Raw genomic sequence first — 21,676 nt, 5'->3', positions numbered from 1 at the left:
CTATGATTTTATGTAGTTTATGGACTAAAATGTAATATTTATTTTTATTTTGTTATTACTGAATATGTACTTACGCACTTAAATGAAATGTGCACTTTTGAAAAAATACATGCACATTTTTGTTTGAACGATGTAATATCAATATCTTTTATTCAAATAAGAAATAGTGACTATTCAATTAATTAAAACATTAAAAAGTTCTAAAATAGGCTTCCCCTCCATTAAGTGGACACCTCTCTTGGGCGGACAAAAAATGACTGACGGTGAGTGTCCGCCCAAGGGAGGTTTCACTGTACACATGTATTGGGCCAAATTTAGTTAATAATGCAGTTATGCTAAACTCATCAAGATCTTTCAAATGGCTTTATCAGATTTTGGATATCTCCTTTGGATTTCGAGATATTTGGTATAATTTTATCGTTTATGCAAGGTCACAAGCGTTTTAGTCGACATTTTTTCATACAAATTCAGTGTTTATAAGTCTCAACAAAAAATATTTGTATGTAAGAGACCAGCTAACATATACGACTAAATTTGATCTTGTTCGGTAAAAATATGTCGTATTTATTATTGAACGAGCATTGACTTTCCCAAAAAAGCAACTTAAACAAAAAGGACCTACAAAGTTGTGTTCTATTTTTAACCGACTTCAAAAAAAGGAGGAGGATATCAATTCGTCGGAATGTTTTATTTTATTTTATTTTTTTTATGTATGTTACCGTATAACTTTGAACCCCGTCAACCGATTTCGATAATTCTTTTTATTTTATCGGAAAGGTGGTACCTAAAACGCGGTCCCATACCGATTTAGATTTGATCATGGAATCATGAAGAAATTAACGGTAGTCTTAAATTTTTATAAGAAAAATTTCTTGTTGGTGAAAGAAAAAGAGAAATGAAAGAGAAAGAACCATATGAAAAATGTAATTCAAATGACTCATATACATATGTAAATTAGACTGCATCACCAAAAATATTGGCGGTTTTTTCGCCGGGATTACAAAATTTATTATATTTGAAGACGTCCACCAAAACATTACGGAAAAATATTAAGATTTGAGCGAGCTGGACCGATTGCCGAAGTCATTCGTGTCCCAATTTTCTTCTTTTTTTCCAAGTACCAACACATCTTAATTCAACTTTGAATGATGCTCGATCATTCTACCTTTCTCTTTAATCCTTTGAATGAGCTTATTATCAAAGAAATAAAAAGGGTGAGAAAATACCTTTCCAATGAAAGAGTTTAGGTTCAGTTATTCAAGTTCCATTATTACGATTCCGTTCAAATTTTTTATTTTTTTTCTAAATATTTTTATTTAAACTTTTTAAGCTTAAACCGTTTTGTCATTTGAGTGGATTTTTTCAAAAAACATATTTAATTAACTATTTTTATTCATAAAAAACTCTATTTTTGGAGGTATTTTCAAATCGGTCCAGCTCGCTTAAATCTTACTATTTTTCCAAAATATTTTGGTGGACGTCTTAAAATACAATAGATTAGAATAAATAAAATTAACAATAAATGTTGCAGATTTTGTGTAATTTTTTTTTTTTAATAAATTCCAATATTTCCTTAAGAAATCTACCGTGACGTTTTCAAGAGACAGACTTTGAACTTCAATCGCGATTTCCCAAAAGTCGTCAAATGTAACATACGAAAATCAGTTGTTCCAGCAACGATATGTACTTACACAAATATCATCATTGCATCCCAGAGGTAGAGAAAAGCGGGTAGTGGGCCGTAAGCTTCCAGTATATACGCATAATCGCCGCCAGACTTTGGTATCGTCGTACCCAATTCAGCATAACAAAGCGCGCCAATCATCGACAACATGCCACATAGCACCCATATGATTAGTGATGTGCCAACCGCTTCTACTTCACGTATCACACCTTTGGGTGATATGAAAATGCCTGAACCGAATATAACACCCAAAATAATGGCAACTCCTTCAAGTAGTCCCAATTGTTTTTTCATACGCACAGCACTGTTATTTGAATCGGCAGATCCTTCATGTTGGCCGCCCACACCCCCATTGCTAACTGTGATAGCAGCGGAGTTGTCTGCGGTGACATTGGGGGAAATTTCACTAGCGGGAGTTAATAGCACAATTTCGCTGGTGGGCGATTGTAGGTCACTAGGGGCGCGCATTATGTTGAGTTATATATTCAACAATTTATTTCTATTACAGTCTCGTTGATCCAATTTTGCCTCTTTATCCGCTTGCGTTTGCTTGTAAAGTCGCGATAAGACTGAGGCGGACGTTCTTCAACAGCAACGCCTATGGTCAGCTAGAGTTTTGCTGAATCCAAAGATGTAATTGAAATTCGTTATTACGTTTTGCGCTTCGCTTATACACATCGCGGTGAAAGTATCTCAATAATGCCGGGTGTTTTTCATATTTTGTTTTGCTATGCTGTTTTCTGCCCTATAATTGTGCTCCCTCATTACTCAACCCACAAGCTTCTTCGCCAAGGGCAAGGGGCCTTGCTCGAAGCCCACTGACACAGTTTCAGAAAGCAACAACCACTAGTTGTACTATGTACATATTTTTAGGTTAGATGCACTGCACATCCACCTTAATTCATGCGCTGGGTATATGAATCACTGGAAAATCGATAGTGTTTCCAAATATTTCAAATGTCTTTAGTCATATTTTCCAAAAATTTATTTAATTTCTGATTTATTTTGTACAACTTATATTTTTATTTGTTAAAGAATATCAATTGAAAATTTACAACACGCGAAAAACAAGCACAGGCCAGCGCAACTGTCAAACGGAAAATAGCAATACGGAAAATGAAAAGTGAAAAGTGGGTGAACTGCGATAGGGGCGGAAAACGAAATGTTGAAAGGAAAAGTGCGCAGTGTTGGAAAACGGAAATAGGCGAAAATAAATACAAATGTAAGTACATACATATGTTTATAAAATAATCGTAATTCGGTTGATAGCAAGTACGTACAGACTCATAGTATAAAAAATGCGCGCAAGCATTTATAATAGTTTTAACGCATACTTTTCTTTAAAGCATACTTTTAGGGTGAGAAGAACACTCCCACTTCCGCGCATTGAAAAAAGTCAAAGCACATATTTTTAATACATACACATATATTTTTATTTGAATCGCTACTATAAAAAACTACATGTTTTATATTGCATATGATAATAATTGAGCACTATGACAAGGGTTCTCATAAATTAAAAATAATGCAATAAATTGCATCATTTTTAATGTTACATTTTATATTTACTTTAAATATCTGAAACATTTCATTGACGATTAATGAATATATCGCACACTATCTTCAAAAGTGACACAACTCAAAATTACACGTTCGCCAGAAAATGCAAAAAACTATTTCTTAGCGTATGCTAATCATATGGGCAAGTGAGAATTTACCTTAGGTTTTTTCAACAAATTATAACAAAAATTTGCTCCAGTTTTTGCTGAAAAGTAAATACAAGTTGTGCGCTCATTTGTGTTGTGTCACTTTAGAAGATGGTGTGCGAATTATTGAAATAAAGTACGAATGCTTGTCTGCACACATCCTCATTTCTTTTCTTTTGCATGTAACTTTGAATTGATCATATCTTTGAATTGCGATAAAATTTTGTTTTCGCGTTTCTGTCGCTCCTCTTTGCTGAACATAGCCAACGCTCGTTTTTCATCGGCCGAATATATTTGATTTTCCTTGCGAATACGCACAGCTTCCATGCGACGATGTCTAAACAAACAAAAAACAACATTAGTCTGATTTAGAAAAAGATGTTCAATTTATCTTACCTGCTACCGCTCATTACATAACCCACGGATTCAAAATTTGCGATCTCTTCGGATGTCAAACCAATTTCTCCTCTTCTTGGAATTCTTTTACCTTCAGCAATATACGCTGCCATAGCCGCACCTTCACCAGGTAGCAAAGCGCGTCCAAAATCCTTTTGACTTAGGCCACTGGTCTGCCTCAGCGTGGGTCCAAACTCTTCACCATCCGCGTTAACTCCCAGTGACGTTCCAGGTCTATCTTCTCTGCCCTTTTTGGTTTCGTTGCGTATATGTTTTTTTCCCTTCTTTTGTTTTTTGTTCCTTTTGATTTTTATTTTCTTTTTTATAGGCCTGACACCCTCAGCAGTCTTTTCTAGCCAAGTTTCCTTTACATCTTCACTATCTGTGGAGCTTTCGCTATCAGAACTGGAGTCATCTGAGCTATCTTCGGAAGATGAAGCAGAGCTCGAGCTCGATGTGTCACTAGAACTTGATGCGTTTTTTTTCTTTCTGTGCTTACTTTTGGATTTTTTCTTACTACTTTTACGTTTCTTTGATTTTTTAGATTTCTTCTTTTTCGCCTTACTTTTCTTTTTCTTTGGCTTTTTATAAGTTCCGTCCAGAATTTGAACATCTGGATCGTCTTGCTCGTCATGAGAATAAGATTCTGGATGTGCCGGGCTTTTGGCCCATACGTCTTCTGTACCTTCTATGCCGATTAATTCACGTTGTGCCCTTCGTGCGTCTAAATAGTTCGACGATTTTTTCTGTTGGTGATTACTTGCTCCTCCCCGAAAAGGATTATTTTGCCGTGCACCATAATTGTTTTCATGGAACTTGTCATTTGGCCAACGTTCTTCCCCGTGATTCTTATGTTTAGATGGGGAACGACTAGTCCTATTCTTTGACTTCGAACGACGAGTCTCTCGACGTTGATGCCTATGGTGAAGGCTTTTCACGGAGCGCCTACTTGATCTTGATCTTGAACGAGATTTTGAGCTACTCGGCGTTTTGGTTCTTGACCGTGTTGCCTTTCGTCGGTGTTGATCTCGTTCTCTTTGACGTGTAGCACCACGATCCCGCGAATTACTTCTACGTCTTTGGAGCGATCGACTACGACTACGAGAACGCGTTCGGGAAGGAGAACGCATTTAAACACAAATATTAAACAATTCCTTAGATTTTTTGTATTATACAAACAAACTAGCAGAGCCAATTTTGCACAACTTTAATAAATACACTTTTTACAAATTACACATTTTGTGGATTGTGTGATGAAAGGAACGTCAAAAATACACAGGGGTGCATTCCATTTCATCAACTCGAAAATAAGCTTAATAGCCCGAACACAATGAAAACGACGAGATACAGACCACGGCTGTCAAATTATTTTAACACGTACTTTTATGTAATATAACTTTGTAATAGCAATTGAGAAAAAAGTGTGTGTCGTTCGTAACTTTGAAGTTTGCTATTTCTCTTTTGCGTCTTTCTTTATGTGTATTTTGTCGATGGTTTATTTCAGTGATTTTTAAGCGATTTAAGCGCGGTGATTGTTTGCAAAAACACGTACAAAAATAATAAACAAAAGTGCTTAAATTTTTTCTCTTTGCTTTGTCTTCATATTTTTGTTTACTTTTCAAAGAAAATAGCATGGCGCCGATTTTACAAACGTCAGCCAGAAAATTACTTTTTTCATTTGTGTAGCTGGATCATGTGGTATGTATTTTCTTTCGATAGTCGATAGTTATTCGACCATCGATAGAACTATCGTCACGGGGCTCTGTCACACGGTCAGTAATTATCACGATATTTGGAACGCAATCCATATTGATGGATTGATGGATAGTGCACGGATACTACATGTTCAATATTTATCGCGTCAGTATGTATTTGCATAAATAATTTTTGTGCTGACCGCTTATTATGACGCATGAAAATATTTTAATCTTGTATGAATAGTTTACAGATAATGCATTCTGCAATTATTTTAAAATTGTCAATGTTAATTAAAATTTTTTCTATTTGTTTTTTAAAGGTTTTAAGCACCGATAGCAAAGGCATAGCGAATACGTTTTTGATGTTCGCATTATAAGAGTACAAGATGTACTGACGAAATGTACTCTAAATTCTAATAGTATGAACAAAATATACAACTATCGATAGTGCTAAGAAAAATTCGATAGAGGCGGCAATATGAAACCATCGATACTATCGATAGCCCCATCGATAGTTCGCAATCACTAGTGGATGTGACGTGTAAAATTTTCAGCAGCAATTTATCTAAAAAACTAAAATAGTTTTTTAGCAATTTAAAGTTTTTAACTTATTTCAAGTGTTTATAAAGGCTACTAAACATGGGTTCATTCCGACGAGATAAAGATGACGAGGATGAGGGTAAGCTCGGAACATTGAATGGCGTGAAAAGTACGCCCTAATTTTTAACAAAAATCTTCACTGTAAAACGTGTTGATATCATTTAATTTAATGTTATGTGCTTATTTGACGTAAAATGAAAGAATTTATTAATTCTTTAATCCGTTTCATCGTAATGCGAATAAATACAAAAACTTTCCTGTTGACTTCAAAAGGCACCACCAACATCTATCAAAACTTGGAAAAGACTTCTGTGCTACAAGAAACGCGTACTTTCAACGACACACCGGTAAATCCAAGGAAATGTATTCAAATTCTTACGAAAATTCTCTACCTGATAAACCAGGGCGAACAATTAGTTGCTCGCGAGGCTACCGATTGCTTTTTTGCAATGACAAAATTGTTCCAGTCGAAAGATGTCGTATTGCGCCGCATGGTTTATCTAGGAATAAAAGAACTCAGCTCCATTGCAGAAGATGTCATAATTGTAACAAGTTCACTGACCAAGGATATGACAGGTAAGGAGGATTTGTATCGTCCGGCTGCCATACGCGCACTTTGCAGCATTACCGACAATACGATGCTGCAAGCAGTTGAACGTTACATGAAGCAATGTATCGTTGATAAGAACCCAGCAGTGTCATGCGCTGCCCTTGTAAGCTCGCTACGTTTGGCAAGTGCCGCTGGCGATGTGGTAAAACGTTGGGCTAACGAAGCACAGGAAGCTCTTAACAGCGATAACATAATGGTGCAATACCACGCACTAGGTTTGCTTTACCATATACGTAAGTCCGATCGTTTAGCCGTATCTAAGCTAGTAAATAAATTGACACGTAATTCTATGAAGAGTCCATACGCCGTTTGCATGCTGGTAAGTTTCGAAACCTATTTGAATCAGTAGAAAATACATTTATTACCTCTTTGTTGTTTAAAGATTCGTATCGCCTGCAAACTGATCGAGGAAGAAGACATCTCAGCTGAAGATATGTCGAATTCGCCAATGTTTACTTTCATCGAAACATGCTTGCGTCACAAGAGCGAAATGGTTATTTATGAGGCGGCACACGCAATTGTTAATCTTAAGAACACAAACGCACGTGTCTTGTCTCCAGCATTTTCTATATTGCAACTCTTCTGTAGCTCACCGAAAGCTACCTTACGGTTTGCGGCCGTGCGAACACTCAACAAAGTGGCTATGACTCACCCAGCTGCTGTAACAACTTGCAACTTGGATTTAGAAGGACTTATAACTGATTCTAATCGGTCGGTCGCTACATTGGCTATAACAACTTTGTTGAAGACCGGCGCTGAATCGTCTGTTGAACGTTTAATGAAACAGATTTCCTCATTTGTTGCTGAGATTTCAGATGAATTCAAGGTTGTTGTTGTGCAAGCGATTTGTGCACTTTGTTCCAAGTACCCGCGCAAACATACTGTGCTAATGAACTTCCTAAGTGGTATGTTGCGTGAAGAGGGCGGTTTGGAATACAAAACTTCAATTGTGGACACCATAATTACAATTATTGAAGAAAATGCTGAAGCTAAGGAATCTGGACTCTCTCATCTTTGTGAATTTATCGAAGACTGTGAACATGTTTCGCTGGCAGTTAGAATTCTTCATCTACTTGGCAAGGAGGGTCCATTTGCCAATACACCATCCAAGTACATTCGCTTTATTTATAATCGCGTTATTTTAGAAAGTCCAATAGTACGTGCAGCTGCTGTTACAGCACTGGCACAGTTTGGTGCCTCTTGTCCTGCACTTATAAATAACATTTTGGTACTACTTAGCCGTTGTCAAATGGATCCTGATGATGAAGTACGCGATCGTGCTACTTACTACTTGCACTTATTACAATCCAATAAACCGGAACTTTATAAACATTACATTATCGAGCGTGAAACATGCTCGGTGGCCTTATTGGAAAAGGCGTTAACGGAACATTTGAATGGGGACTTGTCTACTAAATTTGATTTATCCATTGTACCCAAGACCACCGTTGTTAAAGAGGAACCCGCCAACGAAGCTATGCTTATTTCTAATAGTAAGTTTAATCTGATAAAACAAATAGGATCCATAAGTCAGTTTAAAGCATTTGATGTATTAATTCTCAGCGCCACGAGCTCCGAAGATCACACGTGAAGAAGAAAGTGCTGCGCGCTTATCTCAATTGCCAGGTATACAAGTGTTGGGACCTATTCATCGTACAACACCGCCAATACAGCTTACCGAAAGCGAAACTGAATACACAGTGCAATGCATTAAACACATCTTCGCCAATCACGTCGTATTTCAGGTGAGATATGAAAGCAAAAAGATGCACTTATGCTCAATATATAAACAAAACTGTTTTTCTTATTTCAGTTTGATTGTCTCAATACCTTGCCTGATCAAATATTGGAAAATGTGCGTGTAGAGCTAACTATACCTGAGGGATTCATCACGCGCGCTGTTATACCATGTCCAAAACTTCCTTACAATGACTTACAAACGACTTTTGTCATTGTCGAATTTCCACCAGATGTTGCTAGTTCAGCTGGTAATCAAAGGCATATAAGTATATAATTAATTGCTATTTATACTTATTTTCTTTCTTAGCAACATTTGGCGCCACTTTACGATTCGTGGTTAAGGATTGCGATCCAAATACAGGAGAACCCGATTCAGATAATGGCTACGAGGAGGAATACATGCTAGAAGATCTAGAAATTACAGTTGCTGACCAAATTCAAAAATCGAAAAAGAGTAATTTCCAAGCGATTTGGGACGCTGCAGATACAGATGGTAATTTTACTAATCAGTTTGATTGCTCTGAACAAAATTATGAACTATTGTAAACTATTCTTATAGAATGGGTCGAAGCTGAAGATACATATTCGCTCTCTACTGCAAACACATTACAGGAGGCAGTTAATTTAATTTTGAAATTCCTTGGCTTAGGTGCCGCCAATCTCTCTGAGAATGTAACTGAGGGGACACACACGCATACATTACTTTGTTCAGGTAGGTGTATCAAAATGCAAATGCTTTTACAAAATGTATATATTTTTAATTTGATAAAACAAATTGGTTTAACTTTTTCGACAACAGGCACTTTTAGAGGTGGTGCTGAAATATTAGTGCGGTCTAAATTGGCGTTATCCGATGGTGTTACCATGCAGCTAACCGTTCGTACTACAGATCCAGATGTTGCTGAGCTTTTAACATCTGCTATTGGATAGAATACAGAGGGTTAGATGATAGGAAATCGTTAAACGAATAGCAGAGTTTTAATGTTGATTAAGTTTAAAATGAGTGTACCGCTAATGCCATTCAAAATTAAAAAAAAAAAAAAACTATCTAACACTTAGTAGCATTTCTCTTCATCACTAAAACAAGTCCAATGGAAGGCCGAATATTATGTGATACAACTATGTAGTGTTGAAGAAAATTGAAGCAGAATATCATTACAAGAATTATAATTTGCAACTGAGTGTTAAAGAATGGATTCGTGAAGTGTATTTCGTGCCACAACATAAGTTTTAATTAATCAGCAGATAAAGGCATAATGCTCTACACATCCCTATATCTTAATAAAAATGTATACTTTGTAATGAATTTGTCAGGAAACATGCATAGAAGCGATGGCAAGTGATCGCATTTGCCAGACGTTCTGCGGCCAATTCATACAAAATATTTAATGTAAATTTTTATTATTTTTTTTTTGGTACATTTCTGATGTTTGTAATTAAAACAAATGTATTCCATATTTTGTAAATTTAAATATAAATATCTGTTTTTTTTGACTTTGACTTAGATAGATATGTAAGGATGACACTAATTGCATATGAGAAATTGCATTAGTGTTTAACCATATTATTATTATATATGCGAATAAATATCAAGAAAATGTTGCGAAAACCGTAAGTCAAATTTGTATGCTTTTAGAATGTTGTTAATAGCGTTTTTTAACCCATGTCAATTAAATTCAACTAAATTTTAGTTATATTTGTGTCCCGTATTGTTCTCTTTGCGTCATTGACCATGAACAATGTATGATGTTTGTAAATATAGATTGGCACATGAATGCATACACATAGTTTTGTTGCACCTTTAGACGTCATCCAATTCTATCAACACTGCGACAAAAGTTGACAGCCTCAGAAAATCCAAGACAATAATATGCACCTTCATATGTAATTATTTTTAAATTTATAAGCACACACACCTTTGAAACGCCTTAGCAGTCAAATCTGCTGCTGCGATATGACGAGCACATGCACATGTCTTGATACCTCAAAAAAAAACAAGAATAGAATTGTCTTTTAGTGCAATATTTACATATCGTCGTTTAAAGTACAAAGCCGCGTATCGTCATTATGCAAGACCGTGTAACTGACATTGGATTAGCTCACACAAACTCTTGGCTCCATCTATTCATTCGTCCTGAAATATACTATCCAGAAGTCAGATTGCTTTATAAAACAGAGGACCGTTTTGAAATTTGAGTGTTTTTACTCTCTAGAAAATAATTTATGCAACCTCACATACGCGATTTTACATTATCTTGATACGCGGTTTTGCGTTTTGTTGATACGCGGTTTTGTACTTTAAACGACGTTATGTTAATATAATGTATACATTCATGTGTATATATTTTTGGCTAAATGCCTATATTCACACAGGGGCTAAATAATAGTAATGACTAGTATAATAAATTTGATTTAAAGGGTACATTTTGTAATAAATTTTGAACGAAAGGTAGTATTATTTTATTTAAACCAAAATTTAGTAATATCTACTTTAACATTCATTATTTCACCAAATATTAATTATGAAAGGCAAAAGAGGAACGTTCTCCGCCAACTATGTATGTATGTATATTCATAAATATACACACATTTATTGTTGTCTTCGATTTGCATACGCTCTCTTCTGCCGCACAGATGTACCTCAGAAGCTACTGCATAGCATCTTTCTATACTGAAAACTCTTCATAATGCGCGTTCATTGAAAATATAGTTTTCAAAATACTGAATCAGTGCGAGCGGGCCACTCAACCGAAAACCACACACTATTCCGGTGATATTCATACATAATTTTGTGGACGATGGGTGAAAAGTAAAAGCTAAAGACAAAAAGTGAGCGCAGTTGCAAGCATACATATTTACAAAAGTTCATGTGCATACATATGTACAACATAAAAATATGTTTATATATGTATCATATGAATTATCACAATAAATCTTGTGACCTTAACTGCAAATACTATATGTATAGTACAAACATATATATAATATACATAAATAACTACATTTATCTACAGCCGTGACGTATTATAAAAAGTCGGCGAAAAGCACAAAAGTCAAGAGTCAACGAGTCACAAAAGAATCTCCAACGGCTCATTGGTGCGGTGGTAATATGTTTCGTGTCTCACAGGAGATTCGCTTGAATACGAGCGGCAATGCTGAAGTGCCGCGCTACTGTAACAACACAAGCGCCGACAGTGAAAATGAGTGTATTTTTGGAAAATACCAAAGAACCCCAGACGCGGGTGAGTATTTACGTATACGGAATTTTTTTTTGTACGGCTTGGTTGAAGGAACTTTCCAATGTGTGCATGTAGGTGGGCATACTTACACGAGTGCATACATGTATACATAGGTGTTCGTCTATTCGTTATTTGTTGCACTTACATACTATTTGTTTCTTCGTCGATTTTTTATACCTGAGCGCACTTGTGCACAGGGTATTATAACTTTGTTCGCATAACGGTTGTTTGTGACAGACTAAAGGAATCGATATAGATATAGACATGTGTATACATAAATGATCAGAATGAAAAGTGAAGTCGATTAAGCCGAGGCGAAAATGCTTCCTATTAAGGAGCATAACACAATGCTCGGCAAGCAGTTTCTGGTTGGGAGCCACAGACATGGTCACCCAAATAGACCCTCGCCCAGAGGTTTATTAAGTAGCCTCTGGACCCGTCAGCATATCGACAGGCCCTGAATGGCATTCACAGGGAGTCAGTCTCGAGCCGTTCTAGGCACACAACCACCGAACATCGACGAGACGGAACTTCATCTGCGTAGAACCACAATAGCCCAACTTCGCTCTGGGTACTCCAGCAGGTTAAATTCATACCTGAGCAGATTAGACGCATATGTGCCAATTGAGTGCCCGGCATGCGGAGAGACACCCCACGGCTCGAAACATCTCTTCGTATGCCCGGAAACCCGACAACACTAACGGCTTTGTACCTGTGGACCGACCCCATTGAGGCTGTACGCTACAACAACAACAACAACAAAGCCGTTTCTGTCTGTCCGTCCGTCCGTCTGTCCGTGTGAGATCTCAACGAAATTTGGTATATACGTTGCCCATTATCTAAGGGAGGTTGCTATTGAAAATGGGCGAAATCGGACTGTAACCACGCCCCTTCTCATATAACGGTATTTCTGAAAAATGCAAAAACTATGATATTTCAGTAAATATTGGATCCAAATCTTTCAAAATCAGTATGTGAGGTAGAATTTTTGTGCAAAATAATTTGATTACGAAATATTTGGAAAAGGGACGTGGCCAGGACCACTTATGATGAAATACTGTATCTTAGTAGCCGCTTCACCCATCCTTACCAAACTCGGTACGAGCCTCGTTTAGGGCCCAGCTAAGAAATCCTTGAAATCGGGCAATAATGACGTCCACCTACCATATAACGGTAATTTAAAGAAACACGAACAGCGATAAATCAGTAAATACTGAAGCTAATTTACTCAAAATCGATAATGGCAATAACCACTTAGCAGAGAATTTTATAAATGTTTGGATAATGGGCGTGGCGCCGCCCACTTATGGCCACAAATGGGTATCTCGGCAACCGATTTATCAATTTCTGCCAAACCCAGTGTACTTAATAACCTTGGCACGGAAAAACAATTCGTTTGAAAATTATTCAAATGGGACTTAAATTACACCTGCATCCCGTATAACGGTAAATTTCAGAAATACGAAAACTCCGATGTTTCAATAACTGAGGACGCTCATTTACTCTAAGTTAATACATACCTTCTTACAACAACCGCTTAACAATAAATAAGACTCTTATAGACCTTTATCAATTAGACGTGGCACCGCCCATTTTATGACTACAAAGGTCCATCTAGTAATTAGAGCGAGAAGAAAGATTTTGAAGCTGCCTTATATGAAGAATTGCCTTTAAATGTTGTCCATAAGGCAGCCGAGTGTCAGAAGATAAAGCGAGAAGCTGTTTTATTACACCAGCTGTTTATTGCGCCATGAGTGGAAACGACGATATTTAATACCTGCGCCGGGTATATAAAATTCGGTTTCCCCCGAACTTATATTTGTTTACTAGTTTTTTTTTCAAATTTTCAAATTAACAGCTAATGTTTATAATCTTTGGTTCACCAACATTAAATTTTTCTTAATTAATAAAAGCTAATTTCATTAAGTAGTTAAAATAGTGTTACTAACATTACAGATGCCTATCCTACCGAAGGTCCATTGGTGCTCGTCGCTCCCGAGCTAACAAATCCCAGCAAGGTGAGACTTCTACACTTTCCCAATGGTGCCGTGCTCGTGAACTCGGAAGTCAATTTCATAATCAAACGCAATGGTGTGAAAGGCAATTTTGAAGTTAAGGTGAGGTCTTACACCAAAAAATCTTTACATTTACCGCTTCATTCCAAGATTTATGATTTAACCCACCAGATAAGTTCAAAATAAAATGCGCCCATTCCTTCCCGTTGCAGGTCGAAAGTCCATCTGGCATAAATAGTGTGATGCCTCTACAAATACTTGATCCTGAACGTTTGAATGTCAACTTTAATCTAAATGAGGCGGGCCTCTATAAAGTACACATCAAATGCAATTCCGTGCCATTACCCAAATCACCGTTTATCATAATTTCCATTTGTGGAGAAGCTGAGGGCAATGCTCGCAAAATGGAATGTAAGTTGACTGACCATAATGATATTTTTTTTGTTTTTGTTTTTTTTTTCGCAAACTAATAAGCTCTAAACAATTTTTCTACACCACCTATTTAGTGCCCATTTTCAAATCAGATGCCAATTGCGTGACCCATCGCGGACTTGGCCTAACACACATTTCTCTCGATGACCGGAACGAATTTACTGTTGATGGCTCGGCGGCGGGCAACAATATGCTGTTCGTTGGCATATTCGGACCGAAAGGACAGTGCGATGAGGTTGTCATTAAGCATATGGGAAATAATGTTTATAAAATTACATATGAGGTGCGTGATCCAGGCAATTATCTCGTAGTGGCCAAATGGGGCGAAGAGCATATACCCGGTTCGCCATTCCAATTGAGTGCAAATTAATGTGAGAGCATAATCGCAAACATATACAAATTACGTGCTTACATTTGTATGTACATATGTAGTTGCCATTATTTCCGTGCCTTTCCTATACTTCAGTATGTTTACCAATTATATCTTTGTACTTAATCTAATTTTAGTGAATTAATGTTCTCTTCAGTAGATATGTATTTAAATAAAAATAAATGCATCAAAATTTAATAGTTAGTAAAAAGTAAACAAATAAAATAAATTTTATGTTTATCCTATAAATGGGAATTTTTCGTTGTTTTGCAATTACACTTCTTCTTATTTGGCGCTGTAACCGCCCAAGCGATTTTCGCCGAGTTCAACAAACCACGCCAGTCGTTTCTCTTCTGTGCCAACTGACGCCAATTGGAAGTGCCAAGTGAAGCCGAGGCCTTCTCCACCTGGTCTTTCCATCGCAGTGGGGGCCTCCCTCTTCCTGTGCTACCACCAACGGGTTCCGAGTTGGAGCGTCGGTGTCCATTCGATCGACATGGCCAAGCCAGCGGAGCCGCTGTATTTTAATTCGCATCATTCCATCGTCTGCGGCACTCGCCATCGCCAACACGTAAAGGCCCGTAAGTCTTCCACAAAATCTTTCTCTCGAATACTTCAAGAGCCGCCTTATCGGATGTAGTCATTGTCCACGTTTCTGTGCCATATACCAGTGATGAGTAGAGTCCGACCGTTTTATCGGCATCGGCTAGTATCGGCCAAAAGAATCGGCATCGACCATCTGTTTAGTTTTTTCGCAATTTTAACAAATGTTCATCAAAATTTGAGACTGTTTAGTCAGATTTTTTAGAATTTTTTTGTGTACGCAGTTTTTTAAATTTTAGTACAGTCAAGTGCAAGTTTGTAATAGCTAGGTAAGTGTTGATTTTTGACAATTTTTTGTTCACGCATTTTATTCCAAACAAAGTATGTTTGAACATTTTTTATTTTTTATTTTTCTTCATTAAACAGAGTTTCTTTTTATTTCTGCAAAATTAAATTTTCGCGCCAACCATTCAATCACTTTTATATGAAAGAAAATACCCAGCACCGTCAGCAAAAAAAAATCTACGCGGTTTCCCAGCGTTTTGAAGATTGCACTAAAATTCAATGGGCTATAAAACTGCATACTCAAAATTTTTCTGAAAATTCGTTAAAATTTTTTTGGGTGTAATTGTTAGTTTGTCAATTTTTTTAATTTTTGTACGAAGTTTGAAAAGTGAATTTATATGGTGCTGGCATGGGCTGCTGGTTATAAAACGTGCTAGACTTTTATAAAAAAAATTATAAACATTAAATAAAAGTAAATAAAAATAGCCATAGCTAGCATACAGTTACTCCCATAATTGAGCGTACAGCTCTTTCTTGTTAATATTCGCAATGTTTTACATGCAAAAATTTTTTTGTATTCAAATATGGCTTATATTTTAGCAAACTCCATTTAAATCCAAGAATGATACTGTGTACAAAAATTAAGGAAAATCTGCAATGTTTCAGCAAAATCGCGAACTTTTTAATAAGAATTTCTAAAAACAATTCAGGTAAGCAGATTTATAGCCCATTAAATTTTAGTATAATAATGTGCAAATTTCAAATCTGTAAAAAATCGCGTTCATTTTTAAGAATTTTAAAACAAAATTTGCAAAAAAATTTTGGCATGTAAAACATTGCGAATATTAACAAAAAAGAGCCGTACGCGCAATTTTGGAAGTAACCGATGTACATATGTATGTCTCGCTAAAACATGAAACAGATCATTACTGTCCAATTTCACAGTCCTTCAAAGGTTTTCTAACGATCTTCAAAGAATCCTGCAATTAGAAATTATGTATATCATCCAGTAATACTCTATAGCTCTGCTCTGGTAGGATCATCTTAGTCCTTAGCTAGACTAATTTGTAAGTGTTCGTAACTTCCTTGCATCTTGAGAAGCATTGTTTTGCACTTAAAATAGAAGATAAGGTTGTACCTAAGTTCAAAATCGAGTTTTTGTTTGGTATTCAAATATAACGCGAGAATACTGTATATAAGTATGAGTATCTGAATCAATTTCGTTTTAGGGATTGGTGCACGTAAGCACAAATTTTTGTACATAAATAAACTGCAGCCAGAAACAGAAAAATGCTTATCATCCTTTAAAATTATTTTTTTTCTGAAAATTACAACTTTGCACACAGCAAGGTACTTTTTCGTACTACATGTCATTTATCTTACTATATATATCGCGTTGCTATCGCTGTAAAGTCGTTAAGCCCCATTGCCAAATACATAACAAAATATGTACACAAATTCAAGCGCATAGTGTTGGAGCAACCAGAAGCAGCTACAACAAACGCCAGGCAAACATCGATTATGAGGAGCCGGAAGCCAACCAACAACACTTGCAACATCAACAATAAGCGGGCGCCAACATAAGGTAATAAAAAAAACACACTAATGGAGATAATCAACAACAAAATAAACAAGAACTTACATAAATACATGTGTGTACATATGTATATTGCTATTGACGGTCATCATCATTATGTTTTCTGTTGGCAATGGATTCGAAAGCACATTAGCCAACGACGATGGCGATGACGACAACGGAACCGACGGCGATACTTTGCGAGCTCCAAAGGGCAGTGATGAATGAGACTATTTTCTGTTAAGAGTGAGCATTGATTAATCTCGACTAATCTTATATCGACACCTGAGTAGAGAAGAGACTTATGTATGTCGGGAGCCAGTTCACAAAACTTTTCAACAACGCCCTATCTCAGAATTTGGTTGAATAACGCCCTATTTCAGAATTCGGTTCGAAAACGCCGAACCTGGGGACAGAGTTAAGCACAATTTTCGAAAATCTATCGCACTTTTTGACACATGGTATGAATGTTTTTGCGTCATAAAGTGCGATAGCCATTCGAAAATTGTCGCAAACTGGTTACAGGTTGAAATTTTAGTGTGATTTGCCAATTTCACAAAAAGGGAATCCGCCTTCTTTATGTAGCGTACAAGGTCCTATCGACAATACTGTGTGAAAGACTGAAGCGGTTCATGAACCAACCGATTGGACCTTATCAGTGTGGCTTCAGATCTGGCAAATAAACCCTTGACCAGGTCTTGGAGAAGACACTAGATAAGCATGTCTAAATTTGAGATCGCCGCAAAGCTAATACTGCCATGTACCTAGAGTGACGTTGAGTACAAACTTGAGCTCCGCTCAAATTGAAAAGGATCTCCCAGCGCCGTTCTAGAGCAATTGACAAGGCGATTCACTCTCGTGCGACTTTTTCAATCTGATGCTGGGAAGCGGCACCACATATAACAGAAAAACGACGCTGCTGGCCTATACAAATTATATCAATATCGTCGACCTAAAACTTAAGGACGTAAACGCAGCATTTTTCAGTCTAGAAGGAGAGGCGAAAGAGATTGATTTAGTGGAGAACGAGAAAAAGACAAAGTTCCTCCTGGCAACACATAAAAAGCCTTCGCGTATTGGGGCACACGTCACATTGATAACTTTGAAGAAGTGAAGGACTTTATCTATCTAAGATCCAGTATAAACACTACAAATAATGCCAGCTGGGAGATCAAGCGAAGAATAACTCATGCCTGGTGCTACTAAGGACAGCTCTTTCTCGACGAACAAAAATTACGCTCTACAAATCTTTCGTCATGCTCTCTTTTTGTATGGCGCAAAAATATCGACGATGTCGAACAAACATGAGTAGGCTTTGGGGCATTACAAGAAAACAATTCTTTGCAAAATGTATGGACTTGTTCGGGTGGGTCGGGGTTGATGAAAAAAAAAACTGTACGAGCTTTTTAACGTCGTGGTCGTAGTTAAGCGTATACAAATACAACAATTGCGCAAGAATGAAATAAATATGTATGCTAACAAAGCTACGGAATTCAGTAGGGGACTTAACTTTGTCTATGTGTAAGGCGAAAGCTTTCAGGACTGCCTTCAAGCGTTGAATTTTTCAGAGGTTTTCGGTCACTTGTTGACATATGTATATATGTACATTGGTAATAACTGGACAAATGTTGATTTTCAAGTGCTAAAAAATTTTAGGTTTATTCACATAAATACGGCCTCATAAAAAATTCCCATGGTGACAAGTCGGATGATCTCAGCGGCCAAATGACATCCCTTGTACGGGAAATTATGCGCCTAATAATCCTATGTTGCAATGAACCGTATCCATGACACTGTGAATGATGTGATGAGATGTCTTCAGTTGCTTTGTGGCCTGAGCTTTGTATGGATGGAGACGTACATATCGTCAGTCAGTTTGGCAATTTTTTATGAAATTTGGTAACTTTTTCTAGTGATTTTGGTAAAAAATAAAACAAAGTTGTGGCAACACTGGTCAGCGACAATGAGTGTAATTTTCATTTTTCTTCGAAACTTGCAAAATACATACATACAAACAACCTTAATGATGATGAGTCTCTGCCGACGTCTCAGTGAACGCTAGCTTTTGGTCATTGTTTTATAATTACGCTGACCATCCGTCCTGAATTGTACAAAACATTCATTTTTTTCGTCAATTGTCCTGGTGAAGCATCTGGAACACAACTATTGAATCATGGAGCATTGCGTATCGAACAGGTAGCCGCAGTAGAGCAATTCGTCTCTTAAATGTCATTTTTGTTTACATTTTAAACTAAAATTTCAAACATTGATTACGCATATAGATTCCAAAACCAACAAAAAATAAATACACACAGCTTGCTGTTTTTTCGTTCTGGTGCTATTACCTGGCCAATGTGCCTTGGCGCGAAGTCAATTTTCAATTTTTGCGAGAGAGAAACTCCAAATAAGAAGGCTACCAGGAGAGTGTTGTAAAACTAAGAAATTCTCAAAGTTTGGAAGGGAAGTGGATCCATTAAAAGGTACGTTTTGCAATTCACAGAATTGTGCTTAGCCGAAATCCGAACCGACCAAACAAAGGTGCTGTTTCAGGGATAATAAATTTAGGATCATTGAAAAAGGGTTTTGTGGAAAAAATGGGCAAAACTATATTTTGTCGTGTATTCTTCTTCTTCTTTTTTGGCGGTGTAACCGCCTAAGCTATTTTGGCCGAGTTCAGCAAAGCACGCCAGTCGCTACAAATATGGTCACCGTATTTATAATAGATGCAACCATGGTTGCCACTCACAAAANTGTATTCTTCTTCTTCTTTTTTGGCGGTGTAACCGCCTAAGCTATTTTGGCCGAGTTCAGCAAAGCACGCCAGTCGCTACAAATATGGTCTATGGTCACCGTATTTATAATAGATGCAACCATGGTTGCCACTCACAAAAATAAAAACACAACCAAATCTGAAGAAGAGCAATATAAATTAAAATAAAACGCTAAATTTTTATCCATGCTACCAAAAACAAAGACAACAGTAGCCGTGTTTTATTTGTCCAGAAATTTAAGCTATTAGCTTATTTTGTATGGAGGACTTACCCAACATAATTATATTGGCTTATGAAAAGCTATCTTGGCTTGTATATTGAACAAGAGGCATTGCCATTCAGCATCAGAAATTTTCTCCTTCAGCCAATCAAAACTTACTTTGACACTATTAGCAGTCGAACAACTGTCAAAATTAGGCTAACATAGGAAATAAGCTAATTTCGTTTTATTTGACCAAAACTTAGCTATTTGCTTGTGATGGTTGAATAAAACATGCCTAGTATTGATTTCACTAAGCGACTGAATTTTCATCACGCATTTCTATTTTTTTCTTATGTGAGCTGAATACTGAACAAATTGTCGGGACTTTGTAAACATTGGTACCAAGTTAATTAGTACTACCAAGGGCTTGAATGATAGCATGAAGTCCATATCCCTTAGAACAGCTGAATTAATTTTTGTAGGAAAAAAATAAAAAAGAGTAAATGGCCAGCAAAACACCCAAAATTATAGAGACAACACAAAAATGTGAACATTACCCAAAACGTAACCAATGGAAACCATCACAAGCTTTTCTTTTCCACCACAGTCGGGTGTACGCAACCAGAACGACCCACATTCATATCTGGCCAAGGACTGTCACTCCTACATCATTCCCTCATCATCTTCTTTGGGCAATTTGTATGCTGTTACAACAAAAACACAAGCTTTTCCCTAACAAAGCATTATGTCAAATGACCCAAAATTACGACCAACAAACAAAAATTGTAAAGAAATTAGACCCAGAAAAATTTAGGTTGTTATTAAAAAACAAAGCATACATACATATATCGACGTTTATCTATATATAAATACGCCACAAGAAAATTTTGCAATCCTTCTTTTGAAGGCACCGTTCGCTCGATTTCAATGAAACATACACTGTTGTAAAGGATATAACTTCCTCTAATCCAGAAATAATAACCCCGATACATAGGGGNTACATACATATATCGACGTTTATCTATATATAAATACGCCACAAGAAAATTTTGCAATCCTTCTTTTGAAGGCACCGTTCGCTCGATTTCAATGAAACATACACTGTTGTAAAGGATATAACTTCCTCTAATCCAGAAATAATAACCCCGATACATAGGGGGCCTGGCATCTGACATATAGACTAAAATGTGAAAACCACTATATCTCTAAAACTAATTATGCTGGGGAACTGAAACTTAGCACAGATGCATACATAGATTGTAAATACCCTACTTACGGTGAAAACTGGTAGGTACTGGGAAAGTGGGCGTGGCACTTCGCATACAAACTGAAATCATCACATCGCTTATCTCTGGAACCACTTATCCTAGCGTCCTGAAATTGGACACAGCAACATATGTACGGTATTGAGTACTTATGGCGAAAAGTGGCAGATTTTGGAAAAGGGGGCGTGGCACCGCCCATACAAACTGAAATTCTCATATCGCTTATCTCTGAAACCACCTATAAGCATAAGCGTCCTGAAATGTGACACAGCTATTTATGATATCATTAACGCACTTATCACGAAAAGTGTTAGATTATGAGAAAGGGGGCCAACTGAAATCATCACATCGCTTATCTCTGGAACCGCCCATGCTAACGTCCTGAAATTTGACATAGCAACATATGTTGTTAATACCATACTTACGGAGAAAAATGGTAGATTTTGAAAAAGGGGGTGTGGCACTGCCCATACAAAGTTAAATTCTCTATCCGTTGTCTCTCTTCTTCTTCTTTTTTGGCGCTGTAACCGCCTAAGCGATTTTGG

At 36.9% G+C, this 21,676-nt stretch overlaps 4 protein-coding genes across 5 annotated transcripts in view; 2 read left to right on the top strand and 2 right to left on the bottom strand.

Annotated features, from left to right (window-relative positions):
• Positions 1-2,900, bottom strand: part of gb (solute carrier family 7 member genderblind) — a 19,213-nt gene extending 16,313 nt beyond the window's left edge. The window contains exon 1 of the mRNA XM_017627085.1: positions 1,692-2,900. Within this exon, the coding sequence (XP_017482574.1) occupies positions 1,692-2,152 (461 nt within the window). The 5' untranslated portion in view covers positions 2,153-2,900. The remainder of the gene's footprint in view (positions 1-1,691) is intronic.
• A 190-nt stretch (positions 2,901-3,090) lies between these two features.
• Positions 3,091-5,056, bottom strand: LOC108371507 (UPF0396 protein CG6066). The gene is made up of 2 exons (XM_017627086.1): positions 3,787-5,056; positions 3,091-3,727 (listed from the first exon to the last, which is right to left on the bottom strand). Exons 1-2 carry the CDS (start codon positions 4,914-4,916, stop codon positions 3,553-3,555), a joined length of 1,305 nt encoding a protein of 434 aa, XP_017482575.1. The 5' UTR covers positions 4,917-5,056; the 3' UTR covers positions 3,091-3,552.
• Positions 5,057-5,915: 859 nt separating this feature from the next.
• Positions 5,916-10,048, top strand: gammaCOP (coat protein (coatomer) gamma). The gene is made up of 8 exons (XM_017627084.1): positions 5,916-6,162; positions 6,357-7,012; positions 7,076-8,186; positions 8,257-8,438; positions 8,507-8,681; positions 8,741-8,926; positions 8,993-9,145; positions 9,233-10,048. Exons 1-8 carry the CDS (start codon positions 6,123-6,125, stop codon positions 9,361-9,363), a joined length of 2,634 nt encoding a protein of 877 aa, XP_017482573.1. The 5' UTR covers positions 5,916-6,122; the 3' UTR covers positions 9,364-10,048.
• A 659-nt stretch (positions 10,049-10,707) lies between these two features.
• LOC108371509 (filamin-A) lies at positions 10,708-14,694 on the top strand. 2 transcript variants are annotated; one of them, XM_017627087.1, is made up of 5 exons: positions 10,708-11,262; positions 11,448-11,675; positions 13,629-13,789; positions 13,900-14,098; positions 14,194-14,693. In XM_017627087.1, the coding sequence occupies exons 2-5, from the start codon at positions 11,543-11,545 to the stop codon at positions 14,487-14,489; spliced, it is 789 nt and encodes a 262-aa protein (XP_017482576.1). In that variant the 5' UTR covers positions 10,708-11,262; positions 11,448-11,542; the 3' UTR covers positions 14,490-14,693. The 2 variants fall into 2 exon arrangements, with proteins under 2 accessions (XP_017482576.1, XP_017482577.1); XM_017627088.1 differs by lacking the exon at positions 10,708-11,262 and having other exon boundaries at positions 11,439-11,675; positions 14,194-14,694.
• The last annotated feature ends 6,982 nt before the right edge of the window (positions 14,695-21,676 follow it).

Source organism: Rhagoletis zephyria, unplaced genomic scaffold, assembly GCF_001687245.7.
Source record: "Rhagoletis zephyria isolate East Lansing unplaced genomic scaffold, Rhagoletis_zephyria_1.1 Rzeph_scaffold_05035, whole genome shotgun sequence".
NCBI classification, from domain to species: Eukaryota; Metazoa; Arthropoda; class Insecta; order Diptera; family Tephritidae; genus Rhagoletis; species Rhagoletis zephyria.
Note: the sequence above shows the minus strand (reverse complement) of the source record. Positions and strands in the feature narration are given on the sequence as shown.